The sequence below is a fragment of the Saimiri boliviensis genome, chromosome 8 (assembly GCF_048565385.1).
Source record: "Saimiri boliviensis isolate mSaiBol1 chromosome 8, mSaiBol1.pri, whole genome shotgun sequence".
Lineage (NCBI taxonomy): Eukaryota > Metazoa > Chordata > Mammalia > Primates > Cebidae > Saimiri > Saimiri boliviensis.
Genome location: NC_133456.1, coordinates 97,411,402 through 97,428,364, shown reverse-complemented (window position 1 = coordinate 97,428,364; position 16,963 = coordinate 97,411,402). Strand labels below are relative to the sequence as shown.

General features: G+C 39.9%; 1 protein-coding gene across 2 annotated transcripts in view; it reads right to left on the bottom strand.

The window, feature by feature from the left end:
• Positions 1 to 460: 460 nt before the first annotated feature.
• The window catches only part of ENKUR (enkurin, TRPC channel interacting protein), a 31,977-nt gene continuing 15,474 nt past the window's right edge, over positions 461 to 16,963 (bottom strand). Inside the window, exons 4-7 of one of the 2 annotated variants that reach the window (XM_010341237.3) lie at positions 9,057 to 9,203; positions 3,530 to 3,699; positions 2,982 to 3,148; positions 461 to 1,239 (exon numbers count right to left, since the gene is read on the bottom strand). In XM_010341237.3, coding sequence (XP_010339539.1) covers positions 3,142 to 3,148; positions 3,530 to 3,699; positions 9,057 to 9,203 — 324 coding nt within the window. In that variant the 3' untranslated portion in view covers positions 461 to 1,239; positions 2,982 to 3,141. The other variant, XM_010341238.2, reaches the window with a different exon arrangement.

The following is a 16,963-nucleotide window of genomic DNA, read 5'->3' as shown; positions in this document are numbered from 1 at the left end:
CTGGGAATGTCTATTGGAAGTATGCTAATGGGTCTAGCACCAACTGGACAAAAGGACTATGGAATTGAAAGAGAGTTCTTAAGAGCAAGTCATAGTATTTAAGTTCATTGTCTTTCTACTTACCAGGGGTTATGCTGTATGCACATATTGTGCCATTCATTCTCATCATAACTCTATAGATCATGAATGGGTTGGCAATCCCATTTACAGGAAAGGAAAATATGGCTTAGAAAGGTTGTATGTAGCACAGTTAGTAAGCAGCTGAGCTGGAATGCGAACCTGAGGCTGCTTGACTCCGGTACCTGAGCTCTTAAGCACCATGTGAAACTGCCTCCTCCTACGTTGATTATGTATTAACTGATTGGTATGGAATCAACTGGTTTGGTTAGCAGCCAAATTCTCTATCCTCCAAGTCTGATTTATGTCACAACAATAATGTCAAAAGATCATTAAAATATACTTGGGTACAGTTCATTACTGTATTCATTAAGGATTATTTTTGGTACCTTCTCTGTACCAACTGTTTTGCAGATTCTAGGGAATGCAGATAAAAAAATACACAGTACCTTTTCCTCATAAGCTTGCAATTTCATGGAAAACAGGCAAATACCAGATATGCACGATACCATATGACCAGTGCTATTAAAGGATGGTCAGAATCTGAGGAATCAAAGAGGATTGTCATGGAAATGTGATGTGAGCTGATGAAGACTAGGGATTTGCCAGGTAGTTATACAGGATGAGAGAAAAAAAGGGCAGTTTTCTGGGTGGAGGGAACCATGTGTGCAGATCTGAAAGGTCTCTAGTACTCAGTTCTATGGGAATGTCAGTTACAGTGGGTAGGGAACAAACAGCGTTTCAAGAAATGAAGCTAAAAGGATCATAGGCAAGGGTCCAGGCCACATCAAATCTTTATTCTACCCATTCTTCTTTGAACAGAAAGAGAAAACAAGTCAAACTAGCTGTGTAATGAAGTTTGACCTTTTAGTTTCAAGTGTCCACTCCCAAGTGACTGCAGTCTGTATGTCTCTTAATTCATGCTCTCAAGAGAGAGAATCTGATCAGTCACTGGCCAGCTGTCCAAGTCAGGTGTTTGTCCCTCTTCTGGCTGATAGGATGACCCAGGTATGTGTGTATATGGATTAGGGGAGGTTGCACTCACTGTATCCGAGGTTGGGATTCCATGGTAGGAATCACCCTCCCAGGATCAATGGATGGGAATGTTTCCCTCTGAAGGCTGTATGAAAGAAAGGCAATGAAGTCCATCTAGGACAACACTGTGGGCCATGGAGAAAAGTCTAAATTCTTTAGTAGACTTTTACAGAAAGCAAAAGAAGAATAATCTGTTAAAACCACAAAGTTTTCTTTTTAACATTTAAGGCAACTCCCACTGATGACTTCAAAGCATAATATCCATAAGGCTGAAGTAATTAGAATATTTGTGCATTGCTACTGATTTTGAATTATTTAAAAATGCACATGCAGAGCAATCGTCTCACAAATAAAATGCTAACCTAAACATCTCATCCTGAACTGTCAGCGAAAGGCTGGCTGGAACAATAGAGCCACCAGACAAAAAGAGACTGGGTCCCTGAGTGACTGCATGGAAGAGAGTTGTACCTCCACCCTTTGTCACATTGCACAGTAATGTAAATGAAAAATGTATCTGTATCAGGCAACCAAGATCTGGAGTTAGTTTGTTAAAGCAACTTAAGTTGCTTACTTAGTGATGCAAGCAGGAATGATATGCACCATTTCTAGGCCTGGCCTGTACGTGGCTCTCCCTAACTCTGGATCAGATGCAGGCTACCCACTCTGTAAGTCTGGGTCCCTGAGTGAATCCAGAAAAGGGTTGCTCCTGACCTGCTCACAGCAAAATACAGTTATGTCAGCAAAAACTGAATTTCTGTTTATGTAATTATACATTTTGGAGTGTATTGTCATAGCTGTTAGCCTACCCTAAATAGCAACCAACCATTCTTGATAAGTAAGAATTTATCACATATTATCCTTTATTTTATATCTGCCCTAAGTTAATAAAGGAATAAAAAAACAGACTCATACAGACAAGTTTCAAGTGAATTTTCAAAAAATAATTGTATATAAACTATTTTTCTTTAACCAAAATAAGTTTTTCTATAAGGCTCCCAAATCCTGTGTGAAAAAAAGCTTGAAAGACTCTCATATTTTGTTTATTATGTTGTCCAGAGGATAAAAACCAGTGTAAGCAGTAGAAATTGTTATTTATCTGCTATTTTATGGTTGCATATATTTTACCAAATTTTTCTAATTTAAAACTTAAAAAATAACCTTTTTCTCTTAGATATTTAAGCTATTTTTCTTAGTTGCGATGAAAACAGCTCTACCAACATAAACTTACTGTTTAATAGATTATGTAGTCTTGGCTGGGCGTGGCAGCTCACGCTTGTAATCCCAGCATTTTGGGAGGCTGAGGCAGGCAGATCACCTGAGCTCAGGAGTTTGGAGACCATCCTGTCCAATATGGTGAAACCTTGTTTCTATTAAAAAATACAAGAATTAGCCAGGTGTGGTGATGCATGCCTGTAGTCCCAGCTACTCAGGAGGCTGAGGCAAGAGAATCGCTTGAACCTGGGAGGCGGAGGTTGCGGTAAGCCAAGATCGTGCCACTGCACTCCAGCCTGGGCAACGGAGTGAGATTCCATCTCAAAAAAAAAATGTAATCTTACAAGTGATTAGAATTAGAATTCACAAAATAGATAAGTAGAAAGGATCAAAAGAAACAAATACATATCTAAATAAGATTTGCATAGTGAGCTGTGGAATAAAACAAGAGTAGCGAAGTTGCTATGCCAGAAGGGAGGCTGTTCTCCATCACAGACTCAGTGATGCCTTTTACAAGTCGTCCTCTTGATTTTGTAAGTTGTCTTCTTAATTTTTCTTCCTACAAATAGAAGCCATTCATCATATACAGCGTTATAAATACCGAAAATATTTATCATTGGGAATAACTACAAATGCCATGGGCCACCAGAAAATACATCTTTTGCATTTGTAGAGCTCAGAAACAATGGGTTGGAGACACTTTAGAGCAGTAAGAAGGCACATGTTACTATTTCCAGTTCAACATACTTAACACTTTTCAAAGTTGTGCTGTTTGGATCAGGCACTGCAGAAAAAAAAAAACAAACAAACAAAAAACAAAAAACAACGACTTGAAGTTCTGAGTGCTGACTTTATTTTCAGGATCTAGAAATTAATGTGTATGTGAAACAAGTACAGAATAATAACGAATTACATTATGGAACTGGAACACATAGTCTCAAACTTGAATAGTTTGTATGTGGAAAACACTAGTAAAAACAAAATTTCTTCTTGTGTAAGTGAATAACTCAATTATTCTTTGAACATTGCCTAAGCATTCTGATTAAGACTATATTTATTCTCTTCATAGTATTTTCCTTTATGAAAAACTTATAGTTTTATTTTTATATTTTCCATGGTTTTTTCCCTACATTGAAATCTCTATACTTTAAAGATCCATTCTTACTTATTGGCAATATAAATAATTTTGTGCTTTTCAATGACACCAATGTAGTGTTCCAGTTGCTTCATTTCCTCTTCCAGCCTCTGCTTGCGAATCTTCTTTGGTATGGAATCTATAAAGACTGAGAGGGACTGGAATTCTTTATGCACCTCTTCCCAGTTCTTTTTCAGCCCCTGCAAATGGTGGAGAAACTTGTAAATGCCAAAGCAAACTGCAAAAGTAAAGGAAATTGGAAAAGTTAATCTGTAATGAACAATGTCAATAGGTAAAGGAAACTGACAGTAACTTCTAAAATGAAACATATTTATCAAGTACTTGGCCACAGTAACCAAAAATACTGTACAGAGGCCAAATCCCATCCTTGACTGTGTGTTCAGTTCCCACTGGGAGTATTTGTTTGCCATGTTTTTGTTGTTACTGTACTTGTTTTTACCGTCAAAAATGTACATGCAGAGTTATGAGGAGCATGGAGTTAAGCTCATAGCAAATGCATGGGTAAAAAACACTTAAAATGACATCCCTGAATCCAAAACATTTTTGAAAAGCAAATTGTTCTGTAAAATTTTCTTTTTTTATCCTCATTCTTCAACAGAGAAATCACATTTAAAAAAAACTAATTCTGATGTGCATGGCCATTGTCTTTTCAATATCTTAGAAAGAAACAATTGCTCTCCATATAGTCAAGGGATCCATATTTCCCATTAATGCATTATATAAATGATTGAAAGGTCATTAAATGTAACACACATGCTAATTCAATAATGTAGCTAACAATTTATATTCTCAGAAATCAACAAATTCAAAATGAGGGATCTCTTAGGAACAATAAAGGTTATTTGTGTTTCTGCATAATTGTCATCTTTTTTTCACAGTGCCCTATGGGCTTCACAGTCAAAATGGTCTTATACTACTAACTAAATTAATTCAATAAAACTTTATAAGTCAGCTTTTTTTATTATTCATTATGGGCACATAGATTGTTTTATTTACACAAAAGCAAAGCAGAAGGAGCGATTTAAGATCCTGCCGTGACAGGTGAATTGCTTGAGCTCAGGAGTTTGAGACCAGCGTGGGCAACATGGCAAAACCCTGTCTCTACAAAAAATACAAAAAAATTAGCCCAGTGTGGTAGCATGCACCTGTAGTCCCAGCTACCTGAGAGGCTGAAGTGGGAGGATCACCTGAGCTCAGGAGGTTGAGGCTACAGTGAGCCATGATTGCACCATGGCACTCCAGCCCGAGCAACAGAGTGAGACTCCATCTCAAAAATAAATAAACAAATAAATATAAATAAATAGTCTTACGAAAGATTTCACTAGGCCGAAAGTGTTGCCTTGCACCTGTAATCCCAGCTCTTTGGGAGGCTGAAAACAAAACCCAAACCAAAAACCCCAAAACTTAAAATACTGCCTTGAAAATATGGTCTTTGGAAACCATGACCATGCATTTAGTAAAAGAGGATCAGAAGTGCCTCATATAATAATGCCCTCATTGTAAGCTCTTGTGCTACAAATGTAATCTTGTAGAAACTTTCAGGGACAGTAATAGTTCAATGATTTTTTTCCATGCTTAGATAAAAGATGACGACAGGTCAGGCACACTGTATGAAATACGTTGGTTGGGGAAAAGGGCAACAAATTATGAGGGCTTCTTGAATAAGCTAAGAATCTGGGAAAGGGGAAGGACAGAAGAAAAAGTATCCAGGTTAACTTTTAAGAAGAGGAGGCTACACAGTTCTTGATAGCGTATGCGATGTATTCCAAAAAGCAGCCCTCAAAAGAATTCTATTACTCCAGTCTTTCTTTATGAAATGTGAAGTAGGTTCCCACAGTGCTCCACAGGGGTGTCTACTGCAGAGAGGAAGTCTATGTATTTATACGCTTGCGGATATCAAAGGTTTTTCATAGCTAGTTGGGTGCTATTTCCATATTACTTGCAGTCACAGCAGCTACAGTTTTTCTCTGTATTTTCTTTTAAAGGATAGTTTGCTTTTATCTTCCAGTGTGTACAATAATGTTTGGATCAAAGTCAACAGCTGGGACGGAAACTAAATGTAGCTGATCGTTCATATTATATTGAAATAGGCTACTTGCTGTCTTTAAGAGGTTTTTTTTGTTGTTGTTGTTATTTCATCTAAAAAGAGATTTCATGTGTTGCAGCAATTGCGATTTTCCCTTATTTTTATTTCTTAACTTTCCTCTCTTCTATTTTAATGCTAAAATAATACTGTTCATTTTGGGGAAAAAAATCACAGGGAGAAGTGATTTTATAATAAATGCCTTCAGTCCCATGCTCCTTTTGTACCCTTGCCCACCCACAAACATTCTCCACTTTGTGGGGTGCTCCCAGCTCTCTCACCCTCTGGCCTGAGTTCAGCCACAGAAAGTCCTGGAGGGAGAAGCGTGAGGCTGGGGCATTTCTCCTTCTCTCCTAGGACACTGTCTGGACACTGGTTCTCACTGCATTCATCTGTGACTGTGACCCTCAGCCCAGCTCTCAGTGGATTCTGAGAACACTGCTGCTTGTGCCTGCTGCCCTTCAAGCCTAGGTGGTGGTGAATTCCCATTGTCCTTACTCCTGCGGTGCCTCAGTGTTCCTTGTTCGTTCCCTTAATCCTACTGCACTTCTGTCGATAGTTCCTTCATAAATTCTCTTCAGTGGCCACCGCTCACGCCTGTAATCCCAGCACTTTGGGAGGCTGAGGGAGGAGGATTGCTTGAGGCCAGGAATTTGAAACCAGCCTGGGCAACATAGTGAAACTCCCTCTCTAAAAATAAAAAAATTGAAATAAAAAAATAAAAGATTAAAAAATCAGCCAGGCATGGTGGTGTTCCAGCTAGCAGTGAGCCGTGATCATGCCACTGCACTCCAGCCTAGGCAACACGCAAGACTGTGTCAAATAAATACATAAAATAAACAAACATAAATTCTCTTCCAAGTCCCAGCTGAGTGTGCCTTTGATTTCCTGCTAGAGCCCCGACCCAAGCAGCCTCCCTTTGTTACCTCCTCTGCATGTACGTGTTCTGTAGTGGGGTAAACACCAGCCCAGCATTAGGTAAATGAGTTTTAGTCTTTATTGATGCACTTGATAGTTTTGTGACCAAGGGCAAATGAAAGCCAACTCTAAGTTCACTGACACTGAGGACTGTGTTTATTTTGCTCTCTACAGTATCCCTCTGGCTGGAACACAGTAGATGTTCATAAATAAATGACTCAATAAAGGGGCCCACTTAATATATTTGTATTATGGGCTGGGCACAGTGGCTCACATTTGTAATACCCGCACTTTGGGATGCTGAGGTGGGCGGATCACCTGAGGCCAGGAGTTCAAGTCCGACCTGGGCAACATGGCAAAACCCCATTTTTACTAAAAAATACAAAAAAATTAGGTGGGTGTGGTGGTGTGCACCTGTAATTCCAGCCACTTGGGAGGCTGAGGCATGAGAATCACTTGAACCTGGGAGGTGGAGGTTGCAGTGACCCAAGATCATGCCTCTGCACTCCAGCCTGGGCAACAGAGCAAGACTCCATCTCAAAAAAAAAAAAAAAAGATATATATAAAATATACAAATAAAATTTTTTTATATATATTATACGTTATATATAATTTATATATATAAAATATGTATAGAGAATTGTGCAATTTAATTGGTGGGAGGTACTGTGGATGTATGCACATGTGTAGATGTGAATGTGTGTATGTGTGCAGCTCCTACGTTTCACAAGGTTCCAAGGCACTAGTCACCACTGGAGGATTATAGTTCTTTAGTTGACCTGAAAATGTAGAGTGATAGCATATAAATATATGTTATTATTATTCATTCCATATATATATAGTCCTTATTTTAAAAATGAGAAGTTTGTAATCATTAGACCAGATGATTCTGTCCAGGTATAATGAGACAGTTATTTTATGAAGAATGAGCAGAGTGTGGCTTACTAAGGGATATACAACCAGATTGTCATAGAACTACATGCGACTCTTGCCCAGGGAAGGAAGTGTGGCTCAGGGCTCATCAGGAGGCCAGCCAGTGGCTTCGTTACTATGGCAGCTCCGCTCCCTGGTTCATAAGGCATCCAGTGGAGGATTTGCTATTGTCACATCAAAGAGTAGCTCTGTAGTGACTATAATAGGAGCTGAGGACTGCTTATCCCCTACAGCCAAAAAGACACAGAAGGGAAGGACCTGTCACTTCTAATTTCTATACTGTATTCCTATTTTTCAGCATCATTTAGGTGTAAAAACCTGGCTTTCACAAAGGCACGTACTTTCTGAAAATGGGAAAATCCAAATGAGAGAGACAGAATGGGCCACAGACCAGAACTCCCCCTGAAAATGACATGCCAATTCTCACTTCCATGTCTGCCAGCCTTCCTTCCTGCCTGTCTGCCTTCTCTTTTGCAGCAGACCATTTCTGAACATCTGCGTTTTCACTGGGCACTGTGCTAGGCACTGGGGATGCTGCTGTCAGCAAAGAGATGCCATCCTTGTCTTTCAGCCACTCCTACTGTCTGGGATGTGCTGTCACTGTACATTTTCAGGCCCAGCTAAAGATCCATAATACGCCAGGGTGACTAGTGCCTTGGACCCTTATGAAACTTAGGAGCTGCACACATACACAGATTCACATCTACACATGTACACAGATCCAAAATACCTTTCACCAATTAAATTGCACAATTCTCCAGAACAGACATTTAAAAAAATCTTATGCCTTTTAAAATATCCTCAGAGTTTGGCATTTAAGAAATGTTTATGATGATTATAACATTGACAACATGTTAAAAATTTGTGATAGCATATGAATCCATTTTTCAACAGATATTAATAAGACTAGAAATCGTTTTGTAAGATGCTTTCAAAAGAAAATAAAAGAATTAAGTATTATTTCTTTAAGAGACAGCATGACTATAAAAAGTACAAAGAGGTGCCAATAATAAAGCAGAAACCCTGGTCACACCCCTTAATATTTTAAATGCTTCAGATAAAAGTCCTGCATTAAAAAATCCAATATAAATATATCTTTAAGTCTATTTAATTCAAAACAAGAAAAACATGTGTGAAACCTAACACCTGTTTATTTAAAATTTTGGACATTTGGCTTATAGGAAAGAAAAAAAAAGTTGGTTTAAGGACAGTTTCAATTATTCTAGAGCTCCATCTAGTGAAAAATATCTAATTTATGAATATTATTTTTTTTACAAACTCAGAGGCATAGAAATGAAAAGGCTTTATTTGCCTTATTGGTGCGAGTTCATTGTAGAGGAAGGTAGGCTTTCTTACAACCCTAGCTCAGGAAAAAAAACAGTTCACCAAAATGGAAATAAAATATTATTTGATGAATCCCAATATTACAACTTTTTGCTCCCTTCGAAGAGTCAGCTTTGCTGCATGTAGTTTTTCACTGTAACCAAAAGATATTGTTCTGATTTCAAAAAGTGCTGGCTTTAATCATCAAGGGGATGGTACACCTTTCTTTCAGAGATATTACACAGAGTTACAGAGGAACATAAATTGCAGAACACACACCTGCAGAATTGCCTCCCTTTCTTCATCAGAGACCCTTTTCATAGCTGCTTTCTTAAGGTTTTCCTGGATATAATGATCATATTCTTCTTGGGCTTTCTTTATTTCCTCGTTTCGCTTACATATGTATTCAGGTGTGACACCATAATCCTAAAAAGATTTTGCAGAAAAAAGTAATCAATATATATATATATTTTTGAGATGGAGTCTCGCTCTGTCACCCTGGCTGTAGTGCAGTGGTGCTATCTCTGCTCACTGCAATCTCCACCTCCTGGGTTCAAGCGATTCTCCTGCTTTAGCCTCCAGAGTAGCTGGGATTACAGGTGTCCACCACTATGCCGAGCTAATTTTTGTATTTTTAGTAGAGATGGGGTTTCACCACGTTGGCAAGGATGGTCTCCATCTCTCGACCTCATGATCCACCTGCCTCAGCCTCCTAAAGTGCTGGGATTACAGGCGTGAGCCACTGTGCCCGGCCAAGTAATCAGTATTCTGCATGCAATCTTATGTATGTTTATATATCAGCCAATGATGGGAGAAAAAGAAATGGTACAGATGTAAAGCCTTTGCTCAGAACCCTGTTAATCGACAAAATTCAGTGATTTTCCCCCACCACTGAGAGCTAGTAGATTCCTGCCTTTTAAAATGAAGTTGTCATTGGCTGGGCATGGTGGCTCACACCTGTAATCTCAGCACTTTGGGAGGCTGACTGGGGCAGATCACTTGAGGTCAGGAGTTCAAACCAGCCTGGTCAACATGGTGAAACCCTGTCTTTACTAAAAATACAAAAATTAGCCAGGCATGGTGGTGTGTGTCTGTAGTTCCAGCTATTCAGGAGGCTGAGGCACAAAAAGCTCCTGAATCCGGGGGGCAGAGGTTACAGTGAGCCATGATGGCGCCACCGCACTCTAGCCTGGGTGTCAGAGTGAGACTCCATCTCTAAATAAATAAATAGTAGTTGTGATTGCTTGTTTTTCCTTTTCTGAATGTTTTCCACACCTGTTCTTAGCTGACACTTGACTCCTAACAGTTGGCTTTTCGACCTTCCATGTTCTTCGGTTTTTACCTGAAATATCTTGAAATGAGATACTCAAGAGTTAGCATTTCTACCTTTTATAATCTTCAGTTTTTACCTGAAATATGTTGAATATTTTGAAGTCTATTTTTTTGTGGTCTTGTTAAGAGAAACTCTTCCAAAACATTATAAAAAGAAATGTTTAAAAGATACCAAGAATATCAGCTTTAAGAGGAAATTGACTAGGGATTCTCAGGTTCTTTTTCCCAAAAAAAAAAAAAAAAAAAAGACAGGTGTAGCTCCCGGGCTGCTTCAAGGGCTATGGAAGGCAGGCAGGGAGGTGCTGGGTAGAGAAGAGTGGGGTCCCTGGTGAGGGCTCCATCCCCAGTCTGTGCCCATGGACCTAGGTGAGGACAGGCATTTCTGTTTTCCCGCCTAAATGTTGCATTTCCCAAGACCACCCTGGCCTGCCACACCCCCATCCTGTGCCTATAAAGTCCCCCGAGACCCTAGCAGGCAGGCACACAAGTGACTGGACGTGGAGGGGAACACATCGGTGGAAGAACACACAAGCGGAGGCTGTTGACAGGGGCACACCGATGGGCACTGTCATGCCTGCGGGCCATCGACCTGTGGAACAACGTGGAGTTTGGCCGGGGTAGTCAGAGGAGAGCCGGGGCCACTGAGCCGCTGGGCTCCGGGGAAAAACCATCTCCTGGCTCCCCCATCTACTGAGAGCTACTTCCACTCAATAAAACCTTGTGCTCGGAGGCTGAGGCAGGAGCCTCGCTCGAACCCAGGAAGCAGCAGTTGCGATGAGCCGAGTTCGTGCCCTTGAACTCCAGCCAGGTCAACAAGAACGAAATTCCATCTCAAAACAAACAAACGAACAAACAAACCAAAACCAAAACCAAACCAAAACAAAACCCTGGCACTCGTTCTCCAAGCCCACATGTGATTCTTTCAGTATACTAAGGCAAGAATCCTGGGATACAGAAAGCCCTCGGGAAGCCCTCTGTCCTTGTGATAAAGCGGGGGTCTAACTGAGCTAACACAAGCCGCCTGGGGACAGCTAAACTAAAAGAGCGCCCTGTAACAAGCGCCCCCTGGGACTTAGGAGCTGTCAACATTCACCCATGGACAACGCCGCGGAGCCTGCCCGTCTGCTTGCTGCCCCTAGAGGTGTGAGCCGAGGAGCCCCGAATAAGGGAGCCACGCCCCTGTCGCATGCCCTGCGAGGGGAATAAGGGAACTGTTCCCTTTTACAAGGACTGACGGTGAAGCAATTAGCTGTGTGTGTGTGTGTGTGTGTGTGTGTGTGTGTTTTTCAGTTTAATAAATGCGTTTGATTCCACCGTCCAGAGAAACCGAACTACTATGTATTCCTTCTTCAAAAAATATTGGAGAATGTACTTGGTGCTAGGTATACTAGCCAATAAGGCAAAGTTTCTGTCTTCACAGAATTTGCATTCTATGATGACAGAGACTCAACAAGAATAGAACATGAAATAATATGTATGTGTTCTGAAGTGAAAAAAGGATATTGAGGGCAAAGAAAATAGTAAGGGCTATTTTAAATACACGAGGTTGGGGGAAATCTCTCTGAAAAAGCAGCAGTTGGGAGGAGGTATGATACTTATTAAAATATTGACAAATATTCTGTTCTCCTTCTGGACACTTGGTAGGAAACTCTTCCCCGTGTTGTCCTCATAAAGTAAGACATTGTCATATGGCCTGACTTGCTCAATGTCAGTGGAGGTGACCTCGGTCACTTCTGGATAGAAGCCTGAAGAACTAGTGGATGACTTGCTGTGTCTTTTCCTGTCTCGTCTAGTGACAAGCAATGTTGAGCTTTTTTTGGGTCCTTAGAGAAGGACAACACGAAGCAGAGCCTCTAACAACCCTCAAAGGGCATGTGGCGAAAGCACACAATAACACTATGTTGCTTTAAGTACTGAAATTTGGGGGTTGTCATCACAACATAACTTAACCCATCCTGACTGAACAAGGGGTAGAAATCCTAGATATAAATGTGTTCTGGAAGCTGCAGAGGACAATACAAATAAACTCTGGGAGCCCAGTATTCTGGTCAGTTGATGCAGTGAGACAGGCCAATCCACTTCGGGAAACACCTCATTACAGCTTAGTACAATAACGGAGGCTCATCATGATGATTCTGCAGGATCACAAAAAGATTAAATTATATTTGGCATACTCTGTTTAAGAAGGAGAATGACTGGGCACAGGGGCTCATGCCTGTAACCCCAGTACTTTGAGACACCTAGGCAGGAGAATTTCTTGAGCCCAAAAGTTCAAGACCAGCCTGGGCAACGTAGTGAGACTCCCATCTTTTAAAAAATTAAATTATTTTTTCACAAGGACTGACAGTGATTAATTTTTTTAAAAAAAGAAAGGGAATGGCATGATACAATTCCTTAAAAAAACTCACAAATGAGCAAAAGCTTCAGTGATCTGAAATATTCCTATGGGCTGAATCACCAAAGGCTAATGCATACTGTTAATAAAACTGCATATATTATATTCACTCTTTGTTCTTTTACTATGTGTCACATTTTGTGTCAAGTGGTAAATATACTTTATATTATTTAATTCTCACTACAATCCTGTGATAAATGCAGTGAACTGTTGGAAATCACAGTTACTAAGTGGCAGAGTTAGAATCTGAAATGGTGTCTTTACTACTATTGCTAAATACCTCATGTGATCATCTATCCTTGTTTGTTTCCAGAAATTGTTTCTCATGGTATGAATGGCATATAATACACTTGGAACTAAAACATGAGTTTACTAATTTTATAAAAATATGACATTGCTTTTAAAAGAATTTATTTACTGTCTCACCTATCAATAATACATATTTTTTTAAATTCTGAGATGGAGTTTTACTCTGTCACCCAGGCTGGAGTGCAGTGGTATGATCTTGGCTCACTGCAACCTCTGCCTCCTGGGTTCAAGCAATTCTCCTGCCTCAGCCTCCTGAGTAGCTGGGACTACAGGCGCACACCATGCCTGGCTAATTATTATTATTATTATTTTTGTATTTTTAGTGGAGATGGGGTTTCACCATGTTAGCCAGGATGGTCTCAATCTGACCTTTGATCTGCCTGCATTGGCCTCCTAAAGTGCTGGAATTACAGACATGAGCCACTGTGCCTGGCCAGGTAATAGATCTTTAAAACTTAACTCTGATAAGAGAAAAGTAAATTGAATATATCTTTAATGAGCACTGATTGCTTAGTCAGCAACATCAAAAGGACATTAGGTGCACAGTCGTTTCATGGTTTGGTTAACAAGCATAGGTAGATCTGGTATTTTTCTGTTTCCATGATGGGTACTCCAAATTTCCTGTTCAAGGTAGAAAATGCATTAAAGTGGGCAGTTTAGAGAACAGCCAGAAGGAGAGGCACAGTGTGTGACAGGTGGTGGCATGACCATCAAATACTTTGCATATGATCATGGAGAAATGACGGATTCGAAATGGCTTTAAAGGCCAGGAGAGTGAGTTTTCTGCTTTTCCCCATCCTACGGGACAAGGACTATAAAACAGTTTCCCGAGGTCACAGGAGGAGGAAGTACCTGGAGAAGCCTGAAGTAACTTTATTGGCTTATCCTGCCAACTCGTAGATTGCTAAGAAGACAGCATCCTCCGAAAACAGCTTTGAGATTTCTGTTTTGATTTCAGCTGGCATTGGATTTATCATGGTAGATCACTGGACTCTTCGATTCAAGGCCCCTGTACATCACTATTGCAATTTCTTTTCTTTTCTTTTTTTTCTTTTCTCCTCTCTTCTCCTCTCCTTTTTCCTTTATTTTCTTTTTCCCTCTCTTCCTCCATTTCTTCTTGTTGCAACTTATTATTCTTTAGAATTTGCACTTTTTTTTTTTTGACACAGTGTCTTGCTCTGTCACCCAGGCTGGAGTGCACAGACCTTGGCTCACTGCAAACCTGGCCTCCCAAGATCCAGTGAGTCTTGTGCCTTAGCCACCAAGTAGCTGGGATTACAGGCACACACCACCAGGCCTGGCTAATTTTTGTATTATTAGTAGAGACGGGGTGTCACCATGTTAGGCTGGACTTGAACTCCTGACCTCAAGCAATCTGCCCTGTCCACCAAAGTGCTGGGATTATAGGTGTGAGCCACTGTGCCAAGCCTGCATTCATATTTTGTGCATTTGAAGCACTTTTAAGCTTTGTAAGTATGTAAAATTCCTATACACCAATAACATTCTTAAAGAGAATCAAATTAAGAATGAACTGCCATTCACAATTGCTGCAAAGTGAATAAAATACCTAGGAATACAATTAACAAAAGATGTAAGAACCTCTGCAAGGAGAACTACAAACCACTGCTCAAGGAAAACAGAGAGTACACAAACAGATGGGAAAACATTCCATGCTCATGGTTAAGAAGAATCAATATTGTGAAAATGGCCATACTGCCCAAAGTAACTTATAGATTCAATGCTATCCCCATCAAGCTAACTATGACCCTCTTCACAGAACTGGAAAAAACTACCTTAACTTCATATGAAACCAAAAGAGAGTACACATAGCCAAGTCAATTCCAAGCAAAAAGAACAAAGCTGGAGGCATCACGCTACCTGACTTCAAACTATACTACAATGTAACAGTAATCAAAACAGGATGGTACTGGTACCAAAACAGAGATATGGATCAATGGAACAGAACAGAGGCCTCAGAGGTAACGCCAAACATCTACAACCATCTGATCTTTGACAAACCTGACAAAAACAAGCAATGGGGAAAGAATTCCCTGTTTCATAAATGGGGTTGGGAAAACTGGCTAGCCATATGCCGAAAGCAGAAACTGGACCCCTTCCTGACACCTTACACTAAAATTAACTCCAGATGGATTAAAGACTTAAACATAAGACCTAACACCATAAAAAACCTAGAAGAAAACCTAGGCAAAACCATTCAGAACATAGGCATAGGCAAGGGCTTCATGACTAAAACACCAAAAGCATTGGCAACAAAAGCCAAAATTGACAAATGGGATCTAATTAAACTCCAGAGCTTCTGCACAGCAAAAGAAACAATCATTAGAGTGAACCAGCGACCAACAGAATGGGAAAATTTTTTTTCAATCTACCCATCTGACAAAAAGCTAATATCTAGAATCTACGAAGAACTAAAACAGATTTAAAAGAAAAAACAAACCCATTCAAAAGTGGGCGAAGGATATGAACAGACACTTTTCAAAAGAAGACATACATGAGGCCAACAAACATATGAAAAAATGCTCATCATCATTGGTCATTAGAGAAATGCAAATCAAAACCACATTGAGATACCATCTCATGCCAGTTAGAATGGTGATCATTAAAAAATCTGGAGACAAGGGATGCTGGAGAGAATGTGGAGAAATAGGAACACTTTTACACTGTTGGTGGGAGTGTAAATTAGTTCAACCATTGTGGAAGACAGTGTGGTGATTCCTCAAGGACCTAGAAATAGAAATTCCATGTGACCCAGCAATCCCATTACTGGGTATATATCCAGAAGATTATAAATCATTCTATTATAAAGACATATGCAAACATATGTTCATTGTGGCACTGTTTACAACAGCAAAGACCTGGAACCAACCCAAATGCCCATTGATCATACACTGGACAAGGAAAATGTGACACATTTACACCATGCAGTCATAAAAAACATTGAGTTCATGTCCTTTGTAGGGACATGGATGAATCTGGAAACCATCATTCCCAGCAAACTGACACAAGAACAGAAAATCAAACATCACATGTTCTCAATCACAGGCGGGTGTTGAGTAATGAGAACACGTGGACACAGAGAAGGGAGCATCACACACTAGGGCCTGTTGGGAGGGACTGGGGAGGGACAGTGGGGGGTAGGGAGTTGGGGAGGGATAACATGGGGAGAAATGCCAGATACAGGTGACAGGAATGGAGGAAGCAAACTACACTGCCATGTATGTACCTATGCAACAATCCTGCATGTTCCGCACATGTACCCCAGAACCTAAAGTGCATTAAAATATAATTTTTTTTTAAGATTTTTTTATTTTAAAGATCTGTATTTGGCTGGGTGTGGCGGCTTACATCTGCAGTCGCAGCACTTTAGGAGGCTGAGGTGGGCAGATCACTTGAAGTCAACAGTTGAGACCAGCCTGGCTAACATGGTCAAACCTCCTCTTTACTAAAAATACAAAAATTAACCAGTCCTGGTGGTACATGCCTGTAATCCCAACTGCTTGGGAGGGTGAGACAGGAGAATCACTTGAACCCGAAGCTGGAGGTTTCAGTGAACTAAGATTGCACCACTGTATTCCAGCCTTGGCAACAGCATGAGAATACATCTCAAAAAAAAAAAAAAAAACAACAAAAAAAACTAGGTTTCAACTATAAGGTTTACCAGTGAAATTAGATGCCTATCTGATAAACACCCTTTCAGATACAAATGAAGGACCCAAAAGGACTAGATTATTGTACAGTACTTTCAAGGCTTTACCTAAGACCAAAACCAAATAAACATATTCATGTGAAAATAGGAATGTGAATTATTTATACTACATTGATGAGATGGATGGTTCTAAAGCTGCATTCTTTTTCATTTTTCTTATTCAGCTGACAAGTTACTGCAATTAATGACTAAGTCTTAAGATAATCTGATGGCTTATTCCTTCTAGATTTACAGTAATGACTCCTTTTAGTGACATTTCTACCTAACCAAAAACATCTTTCAGAGAATGTTTATTAAAACTGTTAAATATATTAATAATTGAAATTAAGGAAAACAACAATAACTTTCATTGACTGAACTATATGGAATTGTTTACTACAAGTTCTTTGTAACTTCAGCACATTATATTTGGACCAAACACAG